This window comes from Argopecten irradians, chromosome 9 (assembly GCF_041381155.1).
Source record: "Argopecten irradians isolate NY chromosome 9, Ai_NY, whole genome shotgun sequence".
Classification (NCBI taxonomy): Eukaryota; Metazoa; Mollusca; class Bivalvia; order Pectinida; family Pectinidae; genus Argopecten; species Argopecten irradians.
The window spans coordinates 23,078,854-23,099,885 of record NC_091142.1 but is presented as its reverse complement, the minus strand read 5'-3'; the positions used below and the strand labels follow the sequence as shown (position 1 = coordinate 23,099,885).

At 34.1% G+C, this 21,032-nt stretch overlaps 1 protein-coding gene across 2 annotated transcripts; it reads right to left on the bottom strand.

Annotated features, from left to right (window-relative positions):
- Nucleotides 1–959: 959 nt before the first annotated feature.
- LOC138331814 (uncharacterized) lies at nt 960–20,908 on the bottom strand. Of its 2 annotated transcripts, XM_069279606.1 has the most exons (23): nt 20,567–20,908; nt 19,254–19,330; nt 18,832–18,947; nt 17,216–17,305; nt 13,429–13,569; nt 12,950–13,071; nt 12,313–12,413; nt 11,804–11,898; nt 11,359–11,468; nt 10,710–10,831; nt 9,910–9,999; nt 8,538–8,710; nt 8,227–8,322; nt 7,338–7,466; nt 6,916–7,062; nt 6,399–6,483; nt 6,186–6,286; nt 5,390–5,546; nt 4,940–5,080; nt 4,155–4,340; nt 2,219–2,434; nt 1,808–1,930; nt 960–1,415 (listed from the first exon to the last, which is right to left on the bottom strand). In XM_069279606.1, exons 1-23 carry the CDS (start codon nt 20,689–20,691, stop codon nt 1,294–1,296), a joined length of 2,865 nt encoding a protein of 954 aa, XP_069135707.1. In that variant the 5' UTR covers nt 20,692–20,908; the 3' UTR covers nt 960–1,293. The 2 variants fall into 2 exon arrangements, with proteins under 2 accessions (XP_069135707.1, XP_069135708.1); XM_069279607.1 differs by lacking the exon at nt 960–1,415 and having other exon boundaries at nt 2,272–2,434.
- Nucleotides 20,909–21,032: the final 124 nt, after the last annotated feature.

Genomic DNA, 21,032 nt, shown 5'->3' with positions numbered 1-21,032 from the left:
ACATACATATAATTCTATACCACGGTTGAGTTACTTAACTTCTTTTAACAATATCTTTTGTTGCCTTTTAAGGCCACTATTTTAATTAAGAAGGTGCCATATATTCATACGCTGTATCTGGTCGATATGTTATTAAATCAAAGGTATATAGTTTTATGTGAGCATTTTTAACGAATATAAAGACTATTGTGTCACATTATTTAATTATGGTCAATCTGCTTAAATCTAACAAGGCAATGAATCTCATTTCACTAGCTTATAACTACCATATATTTGTATTTGAAGTTGCTTGAACAGAGGCAATTTGATTAAGATTTTATATTGTTCACCGACCGTTTATTATTTCCTTTCTCCACTAACATGCATTCTGATTATGTATCATTGTTTATTGTATTTGATGTTAAAAAGGATATATTTATTTGATTGATAATTGCTAGTGATAAGAACGATACCAATGTCGGTTGCAATATTTTATATATAAAGTACTAAATCAATAAAATTTTAATATTCTTTTTTTTTTTTTTTCTCTGGTAATTTGTTTGTATGGATCAGGAACACGCACTATACTACTTTCCTATGAGTCTGGTTTTTACTTACCCGTAGATCTCTTTCAATACTATTTGATACGAATTGTATTAAAATAAATTCTATAGATATATGAACGTGTACTTACATTTTACGCTCTCTTCAAAATAAAACACTTTTAGTGTACGTTTTTTTTGACAAAGCCAAATATACATACTTCATTGTTCATCTAGCCTACATTTTACCATTGTTTTAAAAATGAGCAAACTTAACAAATGTCGTGCAGGGTATTACAATAACTGATATTGAAGAGAGAAATGAACTCTTAAATTGAGACATCTTGCTTTGATCGCAACAGAGGTACACCATTGATAATTGGTTTTATCTCGATCAATCATGTGCGAATTTATACAAAATATAAACAAAGATGTAGATAATGAAAACAACACATTCCATTGTAGCTTTATTGAAGTACACTTATAAATAGGACAGAACATAAGAATTATCTAGTTTAAGTACTGTAAGCCAATTTGTTTCCACGTGGACTTCAATTTCGCGTATTTTGGTGGGATTTGCGAAAACTATTCGCCAGAAATAATGTTCAAATATTGGTACAGAGAAAACAACATAACCGCGAGAATGAATCGCAGTGGAAACAAATTCATGGGAGTATAAAAACCCAAAATTAAGTCGACGCGCAGTGAAGTCGGTTAACAGTACTTAGGAATAATTACTGTCACATTACTGTCGGTCAATTTGGTTATCATATTAAGGAACAGTCCTGGACAAAGCTTCTGGGCGATAGAAAGCGGTGACGGGGGCGTCTGCATGCATTCCACATTGAAGCCAGAAGTCCTCAGCCCTTTGCAAGCAAGCGACCGCGTCCTTATCTGGTGAATGATATGTTAAAATAGGAGTTACACAAACCAAATGCAAAATATATAAACGACATGTGAAATAATGAAGACATTTAGCATGATGTGGAAAATAAAGTTCCAATTATAAATTGCTATATCAGTTTCTGGTGCTGAGATCATCCGTCGGCTATAACAATTCTGACGTATCAGAGTTACTTCCCTTCGTTTCGTATTCTATCAGGACTAATCGATTAGAATGACCTCAAAATGGCACTGGGTGAAAATCAATCCGTCATTATACTAACATTGGCGGAAAAGAATTTCTTAATACTTATCCTTGCCATGTTATAGACTTTGTCACTAAAACAATTGTATTTGGTTATTTCTTGTAGTTTTGATCTGTGTATTTCTGATATTGTTCTCACCTGATCCAACATTTGTTGCTCCCCAATTGTCAAAGAACAAATCATGTGGCACATTAACTGTGGGGTCAGCAGGGCACTTTGTAACGTAAATCCAACAGCCACCTGCTGCAGTAGTCCGTTTACCTAATAATAGATTATTTTTTACATAGAAACTTAAAATTTCCCGGAGATAAATTTATTTTGATTAAACCAAGAATCTACTGAAACACAAAAAATACAGTTTGTGGTGACAATAAAATAATTGCATGAACAAATACGAAAAAACGTGTATCTTTTTTATAAAATAACTGAAACTTCCCGGAGACGTGCTTCATTTAATGAACTAAAAACTATTGATACATATGAAAACTTTCATGTGCAACAATAAGATTTGGAATCAACAGATACGAAAAAGCCAGTCTCATTCTTCACCTGTTGGTAGATAGATACTGGTGATGGGGTAAGTGGTGTCAGATCCACAGTACCTCCACTCGGCTACAGCACGGGATAGACAGACTTTCTCGTTATGGCCAGCATTCTGATGCTGTTCAGCCCATGTGTCCCGGACAAATCCGACGTGATAATTATGGTACTTCGGGCAGCCATATTGAGCGAAGTAGCACCCAGCTCCTCCCAGAGTCATGGCTCCTAGAAAAACAAAAATATAAAGAGAGGAATGTAAGTTGCTCTTGTTTGGTGTATACATATAGTGGCCATTCATTTTACTGTTGAACATTAAGTGTGCGTTTTACATGAGCTTTTGTTGATCCAATGCACTGAACTTGAGAGAGTTTATCTGTTTTAAGGATGTATTCTTCTAAGGTTTCAGTCCCGTTGAAGTCTAGTTTTGACAAAAATCAAAGAAGTTATGAGATTTTCAAATACAAGTTATCAATATCTGTAGCAAGTTGCCAGTTGCAAATTTTGTAAAAAAAAAATACCTTTTTTTGTGTGGATTTTTTATACCGGGATTTTAGTAAATGATCCATTTGGCGGCCATTTTGAAATTGTGTCTTTTTTCGCATTGAGCAGAACCACCGTTTTACCCTTTTCTATTGAAATTGTTTTTACTTAAACCGTCACTGCGCCAGATTTTTAGTTGTATCGAGCTATTTTTTGCTGTAAATCTTTACTAGGTTCGTGGTAATTAAAATATTAAGCATCAATGTGTGAAATGGTACACTGTTGTCACATTATTTTTTACATTTAATAGTAATTTGAGCACTTTATTTTTTTTACTCTAAAATATTGAAAAATAACAAATATTCAAATTGGGCTAAAAAGCAATTTGTCTGCCTGATTTAGAAAGAACAAACCTTTCCCTATTGATATGCAAAATATAAACAAAAGTTTAATACCAGAATTGTTTCTATAACGGGTTATATATGGCAAAAATGGCTAAAAATGGTGCATTTAAAAGATAAAATATGAGTCTTAATAATCAAAACTGGTACATTTTTAAAGAAGACCACAGGAAAGAAAATTCTACAAACATCCATACATATCAAATACCTAATTAGGAAATTATGGCTTTAATCTCTTGTGTATATGGTCAAAACGGCAAAATCCCAGAAATTCCAATATTTTGTCAACTAGGTATCTTTGAGTGCAAAACCTCAAAAACGAGCACACGGACATATGTTTTTTCTTCAGTTTTCTTTTATAGTATGAACTCCTATTTCCAAAACCTATATGAGAAAAAAGTGTAATACCAGAAAAAATTGACTTCTCTGAGGACTTTACCCTAATTCTTGATAAAGTTTGAAATTTCATACACAAAACGTAATTTCTTGAAACTCTAAAGACACTAAAAAAAACCCTTTATATAATTGAAAGAGTTAGTATACCTGCACCACGCTCAAAAACAAACATTAACCAATACTGGATTAAATATAGGTTGTGTCCTTCTTACCGGTATAGCGTAAACTTTGACGATCGAGAAGCTACAATTTCGCGTACCTGCTTGGTTTAAATATTTCAATAAATGAAATTGATACCCGATTAAAATGCATAACCACGTTATTATTGTCTTAATGCGGCGGTTTCGAGATCCCAAAACGACATGGATAAAGTACAATTTACCGTCGATTAGTCCCACCTTCCGGTGATTATGACGTCACAAAAATCACGTCAAAAGTTTCACGTCATAATCACCGACAGGTTGGATTAATCGACAGTAAATTGTACTTTATCCATGCCGTTTTGGGATCTCGAAACCCCCGTATTGACAGTATTAATACTTATTAGCATTTATTACACTCTAACTTCAGCATCACTTACCCTCCCTATAAGGATGAAACAGACACAAGTATATGTATTTCCGTTTCGTTTTATTCATTCACAGATATAAGTATAAATTAAACCTTACCTGTCGGGCCATAAATGACGTAAAATTTTGATTGGCTGCCACAATAGCTGACCATATGGGGCACACGGGCCAGACAAGCTGATTCGTTATGTCCTGTGTTTAGGTGTTTCTCACCGTCCACATCCCGTTGTAGACCCGAAGTGAAGCCAGGATGATTAGGACAACTATCCGCACTGAACCAACAACCTAAAACAATTCATTAAAGAGGCTACACCTCTGACAAATGGTATGTTTTCTCCATCATAACATGATCAGATGAATTATTATTTTTTTCAGTTACAAACATTACTTATTTCACACCAGTACCACCATTAAATATTTTGATCTTCTTTTCAACATAAACTATTTTAAGTAATTAATAGCGCCCCGAAAGATTTTCATGACACAATGCCCTATATAGAATAAAGTTCTGATTGCGCATGCACCAAAAGCAAAATAAAACATTTTGCAAGATTTTTTTTTGTGTTCATTAGAACCATATATACGATTAAGCACTAGTTATTGTTCAAATGCTGAGCATCGTTTAAGTTTTGTCGGCGGTGGAACATCTTTATGGCTGGATATGTGTCTTCTACCAATATTATATAACTGTGAGTTGGACGAAGACTGAGAAGAAATGTAGATCTAAATAGATATTGACACTGAACCATCATCCTTAAGGTGAAGGCAGACATGAGAAGTCGCTGAGATACGTTTATTAGGCAGGCCGATCGATGGTTTTAAACATTGTTTTCACATTTCGCCACAACATGCTTAACGGTAATCAGTAAACTTGATCATTACACCTTCACTTGGCGTATGTTTTATGGTATTTGCGTGCGACCCGTCTGGTAAATATGACGTCACTGGAACAATCGTCGTCGGTGTATGTGTGGCGCATGGAGCAGGTGCGTCATCAATAACAGTGCTGACGTCACGTATGGAGCCTAACGATGTATGTGACAAAATTAAAATATGCATAGACATCAAGAATATAACATGTCATACAAACAGGCATCGCCTATTTAATATAATTGTTTATTTTCGCTTTCAAAAACAATGTTTATCGATATCAGCTGTTTAGTTTAAAAAAACCCACACATTTTGAATACACTTTTTCATTTTACTCACATTTTCTACTCAACCGGTTTTATTTTACCAGTTCAGCCTATACCAAACTTCATTTATGTTTAGCAAATCAATGAACGTTAATTAAACTATTCGTCTCCACTCTCTTACATACGTTTAAGACATACCATGTGTTTTGTATGCTGGGCCGACAACGCCTCTCGGCCCGACCTCGTGCGGACGCACTGGGTCAGGGAAGTGGACCTTACTAGCGTAGGTAGCAAGTGAACATCGTGGCCGAAAATCAACCGCAGATGGGTTATTAAAGTCAGCTGGATCTACAGCCTTCAAAAATATTTTTTAATATAAAATATATATTTCAATAAAACAATACTGTGTAGGCTGGTAACTTCATCATTTTCGGAATTAACAAAGAGAAAATAAAATTTTAGAGACTTCAAATTTTTGCGACGTGACTTAAATCATATATTGTATAGCCAGTTATATACGCGGGAATAATATTTTCCCAATTTTTAAAATTTTGCTATGATCGTCTACATTTCATCCGCGAAGTATTAAAAAATGGTTGATTCACATAGAGCATTTAAGTCAGACCACGAAAATTTAAAACCGTTTAAATTTATTTTCTTCGTTTTTAGTTAAAAATCGCAAAAATCTGACCTTCGAAAATAGCCGTCTATACGATATATGGCCACACAAGTTACTAATGTTACGTGGATCTAATGTTCAAAACGCGATGTGAAGAAAATTTGTATGGCTACAGGATCACACTATTGAATGATGAGGAATGAACATCTTAAATATTCACAATATCTACGATTCAGACGTAATAGTGTCATATAATTGAATAACAAAAATAATGATAAAATTGAATAATACAAATAGGTTTATACATTTTGGGTGAACATATTGTTGCAGATAAACGGTTACTATGTCGTATGATATATAAATGACATAGCTTACCTGTCGATTAAGAGTAACGTTGAACCAGTGTTGGTTTTCCACTGAACCCGTAAAATCAGGAGCAGCAGAATTGTAGAAAATATTCATCGAAATTTCATTACCTAAAACAACGAAAAATCAAAACATAATAACAACCAAATTCATTCTACAATAAAAAATGGTAAAGTATTTAAGAATTGCAACCAATAAATGTTTTAAAATTAAAACCCGTACCACGTGGTTCATCGGGTGCATTCGCGTCAATGACGGCTAATTTGGGATACCGCTTTGCCCAAAGTGCACTTGTGTACGGCACAGCCTACGGAAATAAAACGAGTTATTGATGAAATACAAGACGTCACCAAATGATTCAAATAGAAAGAAAAAAGTTAATAAAGACAAAACATTATATTATTTCGAGAAGATTGAAAAGGCATAAATACGATTGCTAGACAGCTTAAAACCATTAACGTATTTTTGAGATTTGAAAATACGTCCGAGAAAAATATTATACTTTTACATGGAAACTGTATAAAAATGAATTTGATGTTATCAAAAATCTCCCAAACAACTAATAAAACTTAATCTATAAGACAATAGTAAATTGAAACAAAATATAATTGTGTGTGATGATAGTAGACCGAAAATAGACCAAGATCGATCTGAAATCGTAAACATTATTAGTTTTATCTTATGACGGTAACAGTCATTGTGCATCTAGGTCAAATTTAGATTCATCATTCATACTTACATGAAGATTTTGCTGTAATGTTTGTTCAAAACTACTATGCGGAACTCCTCTAGAATCTACTTGCATGGATGATTTGACGGCGTCATAAAATACGTTGTTATGAATGACGTTGTCACGCCCTCCTCCAATGTTGACATGTACGTCATTCTGAGGCAGAAATATTTAATTATATATTGAATATATAACATTGAACGTCTTTAAGTTAGAATTCAAGCCAATATGAATTCCAACTGCCCATGGACAAAGGCAAATCCAACGACTTTGCTTCTGTCCAATTGGCATTCATTTTGGCTATGAATGCCAATTGAAGGACGTTTAACCCTTTAGTATACAGTAACATCAAGTGCATCTCACTATGACAATGTATGATGTTAGTGTGGGATTAAAATTTCATTTAATTGTAATTAGAATTAATGACTTACGTTATAGAAGACATTGTCGTGAATGTTGACACTTGCGTACTGATCGTCGAGCATGATGCCTCGGACGTCTGCCCCGGGATGGAACCGAAGGTTGTGATGGATAATGTTGTATCGAATGACACATCCTCTCTGCATAAGAAACAATATAACTGCGCCGATGGCGTTGTATATCACTGTCGTCATATTGGCTTTTATCGCAACTTAAACTTCCTTTATGTTCACTTTGACAAGGAATTTTTTTTACATGATTTGATATCTTATGATTTAATTTCATGGATTCAACTGACCCATGTCAATGATTTGTGAAAGATCGACTATATGGCCAGTTAATCACAATATTATATTACCAATGATCACATTTCCTTTACAAAAAAAAATGCATATTCATACTATTCATAAAATATTATTGATAAACATTAACTCAGAGTTTATTGCGGTCCCCACTTTCACCTCTGTCAACGGCTCAAGAACTGGCCGTCTGTTGACCTTAGACCACATAATATTACGTTATGACGATTGTTTAATACATTGCACCCCTGTATATATGACTTCGCAGTGATTGTTTTTGAAACGGCGGACGTAGTATGCAAATCGTGACTATTTAAGTAAATCTAGTGTATCCGCTAAATAATCCATTATTGTTTGGTTTGATATTGAATGATCAAATTATATCATGTCAGAACTGACAGTCGTTTACAGAAAAATGATACAAAAGGGAACTTACAATATATATTTAAGAATTTAGTATGCTTTCGAAATACGTTTTTCAAGAATCTTGAAATGTCGCTGGGCCGTTTACAGAGGTGATATTGTGGAGACCGCAATGCGCCATGGGAAAGATTGACTTCATGCTTGAAATAACTACAAGTATATAGACTAAATGACATACCCCCGTCCAGTCACGTCCAGTGTGAAGGGCGCCACAATCGCTTGAATTCTGACAAAGATGGTGGACATGGTTATACTCCATCACGTGATCGTTACCCTGGTGACAGAGGAAATACAACTACAGGTTTTGTAAGTTTATCTTTTTTAATTTCGTCAATGTATTTTGGCGATTGCAGTGGCAATAAGCTCAAGTGTTTTAGCAGTTTTTTAGGCAATGCGATTTTCGCACATCACAAAAATCTGCCATAATTTCCTAAAAGCAAAGATGTATTATTTTTAGAATAACATGACAATGATACCAATATTACGTACACTCCATCTGATACCAGTATACTGGGCAGTATGGATGTCATTGTGGGCCATGTATATCCCTACTCCAGAGGCTGATATGGCGTTCGCCCCGACTGCCATTTCTCTACTGAAGCGATGTAGGAGGTTATCAGTCACAGATATCCGGGAGGGGGATAGGGTAGCTCGGACTCCTCCTAAAAAGATAAGTAAACATACAGTAACAAAACCACACTCTACCCTGGTAAATTTCATGATGAAGATGAAGGCTATGTCCGTGACAAAAAAAAAAAAAAAAAAACAAAAAAAAAAAAAAAAACCCAAAAACAACAACATGTACAGATATTCTAATAAAGGTACGTATTAGGATGCTCAAAAGCAATCTCTTTAGGCTTGTGTGGTCAATTGTGTTTCTCCTGAAATGCCCAAGTGGTACCTTGACATGTGCCAAGACTGGGTATAACGAATATCGAGAATGAGCGATTATATAAGAGATCAACCATCATTTTACAATTGCAAACATATGCATAAAGTATCGTTAGGTATGTCTATATCAACTACCAATCATTTGGTGTTAATTTCGTGATTCAATTTTAGGTTGAAAAGTCTTCATATCTACAAATGTATTTTATCACATAACTGGCCTGTCCATCAATGTCATACGGCCATGTCATAAATATTGTAGACAAACGTGTAATAACACTATCCTGACGTCACAAGTAGTTTTGACGTCATAATCTGAAAATGACGTCTCATGATTGTCTCAGTAAACTAAAGGAATCTTTCCCTACCTTTAGGGTGTGGCAACGAAATCACAACCCGAGGGGTAATTTATGAACGTCTAATCCGAGGATTGCCGAGGGTCGGATATTCAGGAATTCCCCCGAGGATAGAGATTTAGTTGTCACACTCTCATAGATAGGGAATTATTCTCTTTTTCCCATAACAAAAGAAAAAGATGAGATAATAGCCTAAAAGAAGCATTTTCATCGCGATACGAACATGATTCCGTCATCTGCACGCCAATGTTGATGACGTCACCGACAATGCACGCCACGGTCACACCGCATTAAACCATGACGTCACGTAATTGTCTTCGGGTTCAAAAGGTTAGCGCGCGCAATTTATCATACCCTAGGGGTTGACAGAGAAATATCCAACGGCTAAAAATCTTTACAAATCAGAGAATGGTGGGAGAAGGAAACATCTTATCCAAGCCGGATTTTTAATGTTTTATATAAAGACGAAATTAGAATTTTCACATATTTTTCTATTGATAAAAGGTATGTGTTCAATAGAATCATACAATCTTGACGATGTTTACATAGCCACTCGTGTAAAACCTCTCTCTCTATATCTATATATTAGTCATGTCCGTCAATATGTTGGTACCTACCCGATACTTTGATACCTCCGTCAACATCATGTATGTCACATCCAGTTATATTCAAAGTCTGGCAGTTTAAACAGGCGATTCCATATGAACCTAGAACATGTTACGTTTTATGGTATCAATATACACAATAAATTTAACATTTTATCTAACATGCATAAAAAATGCTTAATCAATGAAATATTGTGTAATGTGGAAAACGTTTCACATGATATGCTGTGTTGCCGCCTTTATATCGTACAAGGTGTATTACATTATTGATGAAATGCTACCTATAATAAAACCAAGGTACCAGTACTGTACGTTGATTCATATATATCGCGTTACCTATATTCAGACCACTAATATACATTGCTTCATCATTGTACATACCGGTATACTAGTGTATTCCTCATCAATGTAACATCACCACCTACCTATGTTTTAATTCAAGCGGTGTCGACGTGATGTTGCGTATACTCCGACCAAGGTATTAATACTGCACTTTGTTTCATTAATGTCGCGCTACCTATTTTCTTTACTTTACGTTTTAATTTTTTGCTTCCTTAGTGAGACGTTGCTTATGCCTCTACCTTGGTACAAGTACATGGCTTCGTCCTTGTACATTATACTTGTGCATTTTTCATCAATGAAACATTACCTATGTTTCGACCAAAGTAGCGTCAATGTCTGTGTTGCGACCAAGGTAATAGTATACAGTTGTTGACTGGAATTGAAGGCAACAGTTTGTCTTCGGGTCAGACAAATCATCTGTTGCCCTTAATCCCAGTCACCGCGGTATATTTTTAAATCTGTTACGTTACCTATATTCTTTACTTCCATCCTCTCTATAGTAATATTATGTCCGTTTCGGATATTCAGACCATACCGGCGACAGGCCTCTAAAGTGAATCCTTCAAAAACCACATTAGATGTATGGTCCAGACTGCAAAACAATAATGCTTGAAATAATGATTCCGGCGACAGGCCTCTAAAGTGAATCCTTCAAAAACCACATTAGATGTATGGTCCAGACTGCAAAACAATAATGCTTGAAATAATGATTTAGAAACTTTATCGATGGCTTATAATGTTTCAACTTTAGGATCATGTTTGAAGTTGTTCGTTTACTTCGGTCGATGACTAAGCGGTTTAACATGGAGATGACGCTGTATATAGAATGCTTTGCTTAAATATTCAAAGGTATTAAAATGTCTCTTAGATAATACTATCCATGTACAGTCCATTAACATTTCCATTTCCTTAATTTGTACTAGAAGAGTAAAGCAAACTAAGGAATATGTCGTCCGCTGACAATATAAATCAATACAAGGCTTTAAAGAATACAACACTATATATATGACTACAATCAAGAATGGACGAGTACCGCACGATTTATGACACGTTCTTGTAGTATTGAAGATATTCATGAACCAAGTGCATTCGTATGACGTAATTTGTATAACCACATACGTGAAGCAGTGGTCTAAAACAGAGGCGTATATGACATCATGGTGACCCACACTTCCGGTCGGTGGCCACATGTAGAGTATTCCCGTGGTCCTGTCAATATAGTACTCGCCCTGTAGAACAAAACAGTCGGTTTTCTAAAATTTCATTTTCCTATTGAGTCAAAATAGGACAGATTTTTACAGTATCTCATGTAAGCTTTTCTGACCAACCAAATGACCAACCATTGATAGGTCATATTTTTTTTTTAAAATATAGTACAAAAATGAATAAATCAAATGAAATTATAGTTATAATAGGTACGGGTATCTGGATAAGCACATTTAAAAACAAATTGTATATACTGATTAGAATATTAGAATAATCCTGAAGCACCTCAAATTTTCGTGCTGCACTTGATTAAGGTATATCATTTGGTGCAAAATTCGCTTATAGTAGAATAGCATACCGGCTCGTCAAGTTCAGACAGGGCGTTGATTATACGGAAGTATCCTCCTTGATTAAGCCAATTGTATTGGTAATTGTGGCCAAGATGGAAATGTCCTAAAGAAATTGTTTAAGACAACCAAAAATGATACCATCGTCATTTTATGTTTTCTCCTTCATTGTATTATGCCTAAAATATTCATGAAGAGTAATGTTTGACACAATTGGCTGTTCCACTGTTCTAAATACAATCTTATGCAATAGCACAGTATCAAAAATAAGTTTGGAAGTAAACGGCATTATTATAAACTAGTATTAATGAATGTAGGTATTTTATCTAAATAACAGGCTCAATATTGAAGTTTGAATACGACGAGAATAAATCTATCAATATCTATGTGTCATATTATTTCAGCAGATAAATCGTTGGCGATTTCTCTACGGAACATCATACGTGACGACAAGAGCGGACGTTCCTGAAGGTAGGAACAATGTTAAATACACACGTTTAAATGTGTGTAATATATTTACCTGTTTTTAGTCCGTATTGCGGAGGGTGGGATAAAGTGATGGTGTTGTTAGATGCTGTGAGGGATTTTATCTTTACTGACCTATCTGCCCAACTCCAGTACCTGAACAGGGTTGGGGAAATATAGAAACAGTAGAACAATATTGTAAATTACTCGAAAGGTATAGTTCAAATATAATTATCAAACGGTTAAATAAAGACAGTATAAAAGGCGCAGAGCTAAGTACACCAGAACGAGATAAGCCAAGTCGTCAACATGAATGCACAAATAATATTAGATTTGTAGCCCTTGATAGTATATGCAGATATATATCCGAAATATTCTCTACAATTGTTGATTCATTGAGTATTCCGTCTTTGCATATTACAGATTTAACTCCCTTATGGGTCGGTATCCATTTTGACGCCATTATTTTGTGAGCGGAACTTTTTTTCTAAAAAAAATAACGCTGGCAAACAATCAATACATAAGCGTAAGGGCAGATATTATGTTATATGCAAATGCAGAATAAATATCTTCATTCAACTTTTCGAAATTAATATGCCAACCTCAGCCTCTTAATACTTTTTATGTGACATTGGCGGTGTAATTCTAATCTATGTAAGCGAAAGATTATTTCCGCTATTTCAGTATTATACCAGAAACCATGAGCCCATAAATCCGTTTCCTGGGTCCACCGATTCGCTCTGTGTCCGGAGAAGGTGAAACTAGTCCCACTCTGTCCGTCGACTAGAGACGCTATGTTGATGTAGCCTTGACCCTAAAATGGTGGTTTACTGATTGTACGATATACAGTGACGTCAAATGACATCTCATTTAAGAAGATGTACATTCAGTTGCGTGAGATCTGCGGCTTCAAACCAAATATTGCTAAGTTATTGGAATGCGGCTAAATATTTAATAATCCATACATTTAATTATGTCTGTACTGAATGGTATGTTTTAGATTTTCATTTCTACACAAACTATTCCATTTTTATCGAAAATGTTAATTAAAACTAAATAAATGTACTCAAAAATTACTAGAAGCGTTCGTTTAAAAATTGTATCAGCGAAATCTAATGCCAGAAGGTTATGGAGCTATTAGTCCCGAAAAAAACGTTTATATGTAGCTTACCTCGTTTGGCCACCTTGCCATCCTCAAAGGAGCACCATTATAGAATATCTCCGTGGGAGCGGAGTGTTCTTTATAGAACCCATATTCAGTAAGATCATCTATGTGTGTCAGCCCTGCATCCGATAGACGCGCTGCAACTACCTAAACCAAAGGGAGGAAAAGTATCATGTATATTAATCAAAACAACTCCTTAATTGGAAGGCTATACGTAATCAAAACATGGAAACTGACATCTAAATTGAAGGCTAACCTTTTGGCCAAACACTTATCGTCATATTTAATATCATTAGTAGTATATGCAGTAAAACCACTGTAGGGACCAGGTCCATAGTTCGAGGAATACGGTGTATTCGACTCATCCGAGGTTTGCCATCGATAATCAGAAATAGGCATATGTACTGGCCAGTCTGTGACGAACCTTGCATGTCAATAACGTTTGAAGTATTGTTTTTCAGCATTTAAAATATTAATAAGGGCGATATTCAATCGTAATGTGAATAAAATGTGTATTTTATAAAAAATGCCCGTTGTGAAATGCTGAAAATTCCTACAGTCTGTGACAAAACTTACATGTCGATAATTTTTTTTTATCATTTTCAATTTTTTGATGTCACATTCATATGTCATACACAACTTTAATTACAAGAAAAAGAAAGAGCTTTATCTATAAATAGTGAGCTTATTTATACACAAGAGGTCTACATAATTTACATGAAAGATATAGCAAAGTAAGCAATTTTGGTTGAAAAAACAAACACTGTCTTAGTTAGCAATATGGTTTAAGGAGAACACTTATTATTTACGGTAATTTATTTACACTATTTGCTAAGTAAATCTAAAATGTGAAAAAAAGAAGTTTTTCATGAATATCAAATATGTCAAGAAACAACATTCAAAAGACTTTCAGGTAACAAAAAAGACAAAAAAAGACAAAAAAAGACAAAAACAAAAAAAAATTACATAGTACCAAAATTTTCAATGTTATTCCATCCATGCATAACCAGCTATAATATATTGTAATATTGGAGTTTAATAGAAAAACAATGAAGAACAACTTTATTTAAATAACCTTGCCTTATTAGTTATAACATCATAAACTAATGCCAATTTCAATACTTTAATAATTACTCTGAAAGTCTATCAATAAAGTTCCACTTTTGATTTATAGTAATTTGTTTCTTATTTGAATAAGTGTGTAACCCATACATTTCTACATTTCTATAATGCAAAATATGTGTTTTCCAATCTCTAATTGTAGAGATTTTCTTTTTCAATTTACTCATGTATACATAATATTTTATCATTAGGAATAAAAATTTGGTCACATCTTCATATTCATTGTCCAAAATTCCAAGAAACATAATAATTGGAATCCTAGGCACTTCTGATTGATATTTTGTTCTTAAAAGGTTTTAAAAAAAGATGATAAAAATGATTGTACATGACAGCATTCCCAAAACAGGTGCATTAAAGTTTCTCTTCCCTCTTCGCAAAACGTGCACCTTTCCGTCTCGCTCATTTTAATTTGCATTAATTTGGTATTTGTATATACTATTCTTTGAAGAAGTTTAAATTGAAGATTTTGCAATATTGTGTCATCTGTAATATATCTTGGAATAAGGTAAAACTTAGACCAAGACTCTTTGGGAATATTGACATGTAACATGTCCTGCCAGGAATCTTGACTCTTTTTAGTACCTCTGTAACTTTTGTCAGTAAACATTTATAAAACAAATTGTAACCTTTTCATGACTTTTTAAGTATTGAATTTGTTAACATGGTTTCATGTCCAGTGGTGTATTATTTTGGTACAAAATATGTTTTCAAGATCTAGGTATTGCATTCAAAATTCCATAAAATTCAATAAAATTAATATTCAAATTAAATTTCATACAGAAGTTACCGTATGACAGAAAGTCATTATTTTCAACAAGGTCTCCAATAAAACATACACCTTTTTCAAACCATTGTTTATACAATATTATATTGCTATCAATTTTTATGTAATTATTATACCAGATTGGCTGAGATGCAACTATGCCAGGGGTTGTGGGGAGTTCATCACCAGACAGATCTGCCCAAATGTTTATAATCTCTTTTCAGAAAATATTTAGGGAATTTGAAATTCTTAAAATGCCTTCTTTCTTCATCTTGAAAATTTTATCTCCACCATAGGTTTAAATTTTATCCAGAAACAGTGTTTTCAAAGGGGAGGAATTCAATGGATCAAGTTATTTTTTGATCCAACACATTTTTAAAGCATGACAAAAAGAAACAATGTGGTACTCGAAGACTTCCTTCATCATAATCGCCATACATATCAGTGCGCTTTACTTTATCAGTCTTTTCATTCCATCAAACTTCAAAAAAGCATTTTTGTAATTCACTGATAATTTCTTTGGGAGTGTCTGGTAAGACAGTAAATGTTTAAATATAAATGGGTAATGCTAATAATTTTATATTGGTATACCACGTGACAGAATACTGGATTCTGATTGGCTACACACATGGCTACTATTTGCAATAGTGCCTGGGCAAGCGGGCACTATTGAAGTGGCGCGAAATTGAACGTGAATGTATTGTGACGTCACCATTACATGACGTCATTATAACGTTTCGCTTCGACCAAGACGTCAAGATGGCGAGCAGGCTGTTGTGTGCGGGGATGGAAGCAAATGCTGCTGTTCTACAGAAGAAAATTCACTCATGTTCTATATTGATATACTTTTAATCTTCATGAAGCTGAATCCCGTTTTATAGAAACACAGATTTCCGCGACAATTCATATGTTGTACTTTTAACGTAATAATATGGTTTGGAAATGAAGATAGCATTGCGAGGTGTCACTTTGACGTGCTTCTGTTACGATGACATAAAACAAGTCCCATCTGAGGATGATGTACTTAACCCATTATGGCCTGTTTGAGAGGGCACTATTGCCTCTTAGTATTGTCTCGTGATGGGATAGTGCCCTCGCCTTCGGCTCGGGCACTATTTAATCCCTCGACAATACTATGAGGCAATAGTGCCCTCTCAAACAGACCATAATAGATAAATAGTTACCCTCCCTATATACGTGAGGTTTCTGAATGACCAATCATTTTTTTAACAGCTGTTAACATGTCGATAACTTAAAAGGTATTGTTTTATAGCATTTAAAATGTTTATAACGTAATGTTCATAAAATGGGTTATATCGCACTGGGATTTAGGGAAAGTAATACATAACTGCATATATTCTAAAACTAAAGTCGATATACCTTCTCAATGACATCGACATACTATTTGGAACGTCATGCTTAAACGTACAAACACAGCAAACCAAACGAAATATAAATTGCATGTACATGTATCGTTCGGTGTGTCTTAGAATACTGTTAGATAACAAAAGTTATCATAACCACCTTTTACCTATATTCATAAAACGAATTATAATTGGGATGGCTTCTCGCATTTCAAAATCATTTCTTTGGTTATCACGACTGAGAGCTCCACCCAATCACAGCGCTCTAAGTATCTTTATTTTCTTCAGTACAGGAGACGCTTGTTAATACTGTTAAACATCTTTCTTTCGCTCACGATTAAATTTCGCAAATTTTGCGATCAAGGTAAATTCGCGAAAGTTTATTTCCGCGATTTGATATATTACACAATTCTTGCAGAAATAAATTCAAAGATATTTCCATTCAATTTTAAATCCGCGAAACTTAATCTCCGGGAAAATGTTTTGAAATGGAAATCACGAAAATGTCAGTGACTATTTCCGCTAATATCTACACAATACTTACATTTGATTGTGCCTCGGCAGGAAGCCTATGAAGAATAGCAGAATCTGATACATGTTTAAACAAGGATGATGGTAACTGTTTCCCACCAGTCTGGATAAAAAACAAATGTAGGATGAGTAATGACTTACTGACTCAGATTAAATATTTGATATATTTGGTATACACTGTACTGTAGCATGCTTTCTTAGAACCTTTGGTTTAGAGTTCCAATACCTTAAGATAACGATATTAAGTGATACATGCATTTTTATGAAACACACGAAAAAAACACAAAACACAAAATAAACACACACAGATCAAAATGAAGAAACCAACAAATTATAGAGTCATGCTATGTTTATAACAATATTCTCTCTTGCTGAGCAAACAAAGGGAAAACCTATCGCAATGAAATATAACAATGACGATTGAAGCCTATCATACGTAAGTATCAATGGTAAAGCTCCCTCTATTTTACCGCTAGGCCAGATAAGTATATATTTATCAAACAAGCTCTACATTGATTAGTCAGAGATCAGACGCAATGGTTTCCGTTATGTTAATTATCTGGCCATATTGCATTGGCATCCACTTATGGTCATCGATACAAGCACATCAGTATTGTTACCCTGTTAAATACTTCAGATCTATGTCCCTCGGTTCTACACAGTATCCTTTGCTCGATCGAAGTTTATACGCTAGAGGCTCCGAATTTCGATTCACAACAGATGTAGTGATTGATTACAATAAATTACTGCATTGTGAATAAACATTAACCACTATACTCAGAACATCTAATGTGAACACACAGAGCTGGTATTTTTCACACCATTTATTACCTTGATGCAGCATATTTCTATTTTGCTGATAATTCTCATAGTGATAAATCATATTTGTTAAAGATGCTCCATCGCTGACAAGCAGTATTTTTATCAAAAACAAGAGCAGACGAATTAGTATTTTTCTTCATCCACAAAAGTTACTTACTTTACACCATTACCACCATTGAAAAACTTGAATTTCTAATGTTTTTTCAAGATAAAAATATTAGAAACAATTAATTGCACTATGAAAAAATTCTGTGGCCCTTTGTCTTATAAAATATGAGGTACTGATTGCGCATGCACCAAAAGCAAAATAAATAACTAATATTATTTTGGGTGTTAATTAGACATATATATATATACTTGATTTAATAGTAATTATTGTTCATTTATGCTCTGTTGGCGTTGGAGCATCTTTAAGCTCATTAATGAGTTGCTTGATTACAATATTTAACCCATTTCAACACAGCAATTTATGGTATACATTTTAACGATGCTCCACCGCCTACAGAGCAAACAAAATATCGTGTTTAGATATATCTAATTAATGCATTAAAACCTATTAAATCATTTCGTTTGGTTTTGTTAATTTTGTAATCAGTACCTCATTCCATAAATGGTTGTAGTCCCATGTATATGTTTAGGATGCAATTGATTATCTTAAATACTTTTATTCTGAAATATAATAAAAAGTTCAAATTTTTCAATGACGGCAATATTCTAAAATAACAAAAGAAAAATACTAATTTGAGTAGTACAGGTATCTTTAAATAATAAAATATAAGAAGTGAATTTAAACATTTTATTACATACCACATGCACCTCACTGTTGCCATAAGCTCGGATCGTTACAATCCTTTCGTCACTATTTTGTAAGTAAATTGTTGTCGTCAGGTCATGGTATCCTGGCATCAGTTCTATAAATACATCTGCAGAATAAAAAAGACGAGATTTCAAAACTACCATACACATACACACAAAAAGTTATTTGATGATATTATTTAAGAAATAAATATGGCAAAGAATATATAGAATAAACAATAATTTGAGTTTTCGTTTTGTTCAGTGTATACATACATACCTGGCTCTTCAAAAGCATATACGTAATGGTAAAAGCCTAATAATTCAATGATAATGCACCGTCCTTATTTTATGAAAATATAAGTTCATCAAATTCCCTTCATAGTGACCAAAATCATCCCGTACTCCACTTTATGCAGGATTTTGATACTCACTTTTGCCTCTGATGTTTGAATTGGTTAGATGAGAGATTGCTGTCTTAATAGATTTAAATGGATGATGCACATCTAACCTGAAATAAAACAATCAAGTTAATTATGATAGGTTAATGGCATTGAAATAGATACAACATCTGACAAAACCATCAGGTTATAAACCAAATCAAATACCTAAAACCAAATTTCTTTCGCGTGCGACTTATTTTCGTAAAATTCGCGATCAACTGAGATTCGTGAAAGCTTATATTATCTCCGCAAATTAAAATCTTCAACTTTTTTTTGCACAATTAGATTTAAAGAAATTTCCATTTAATTTCAAATACGCGAAGCTTGGTCTTTGCGAAAATATTTTGAAATGAAATCTCGAAATTTAGTAGCCACAAAAGACAAATGGTTAACAGTAGTCTATTTTTCTATTTTTTTTTTCAAATAAAACATAGTTATAGAACACCTGCATTTCTATATTAATTTACAGTTTTAAACGCTCCATAGACATCAACCTGACATTACTTAAAAACAATTTTAACAAATAAAATAAGAAATAAATTGATATCTTTAAATCAATATCTTTTTCATTTCAGCTGTTTGTGTTTTGATATGAAAAGAAAACAACATTTTAAATAAAGTTACATATCTGGTCAAAATCGTTATGGCTGAATTTACCTAGTGATAAAGCTAACCATGTTGTGTTTACCGTTAAAATAGCACCATTCGAAGAATAGCCGAGCTCATATTTGCTCGTTTTCACGAATACGTAATCAATTTTAGATAACCCGTGTTAAAATAATCGTATATCGATGTTACGTAACTCAATTGTTAAATGTATTGGAAAACTTAAGAACAATCTAGCTTATATTCATATACACAGGTACCTCTCCCAGCTACACAAACTGCATCTTACTACATGTACCTGTATTTGTATATTAAAGTAAACTAAGTAAAACATTGCTGTCGTTATAACTTTACAATAATTCTGCTTTTGTAGGTTTTTTCTGGTATCAATGTGTGCATTCTCCTAAAGGGGTCGCGCTGGTCGAGTGGTTAAGTTTTTCCGACATATTACCGCAAACCCTCCACCTCTGCGTCGCGAATTCGAATTCTGTGTAGGCATATGAGGCAGTTGTCAGATACCACAATGTTATAAAGAAAATGGCTGATTTTGCTTCCTGCGCGCGAGCTATACCCTGGTGAAGATAATACGCAGAAAATAGCGATACTGACCAACCATTTCTGAGTGAATTCAAAGAAGTGGATATGGAATTGTGAGTATGGAGTAGAACAGTTCTACTGATATATAGTGAAGTACTCACCCGTTGTTGTGGTCACTACCGGTAACACTAACGTATAGATGGACGGATTCCTGTTCTGGAAAAAGGAATCCTGATACATTGTTGATCATAAAACATATTAGAAGTACCACTTTCATATTGAACATACTTCCCTCTCTGTACTAAATGACTGTATATAAACTCTTAGATAAGCCGAGAACAATTGCCATATGCCATATTTAGAAATTTAATTCAGTATTATCGCATCGTACTATCTTTGTCTGATATAGTTCCTTTATGGAAATGAAATCTTGCCTTATTTATCTAACAGTAGAGGAGAATAATGTAGCGGCCAGACCGCGATTCGAACCCCGACTCAGAACATTAGCTAAATGCTCAACCGGTCACCTACAATCGACACATTCCAATCCAGCTACATTTACGGTTTTCAGAACAGTGTTTGAGGGTCATTTGTACTTATATTCTATGGAAACATTTGTTCTAATAA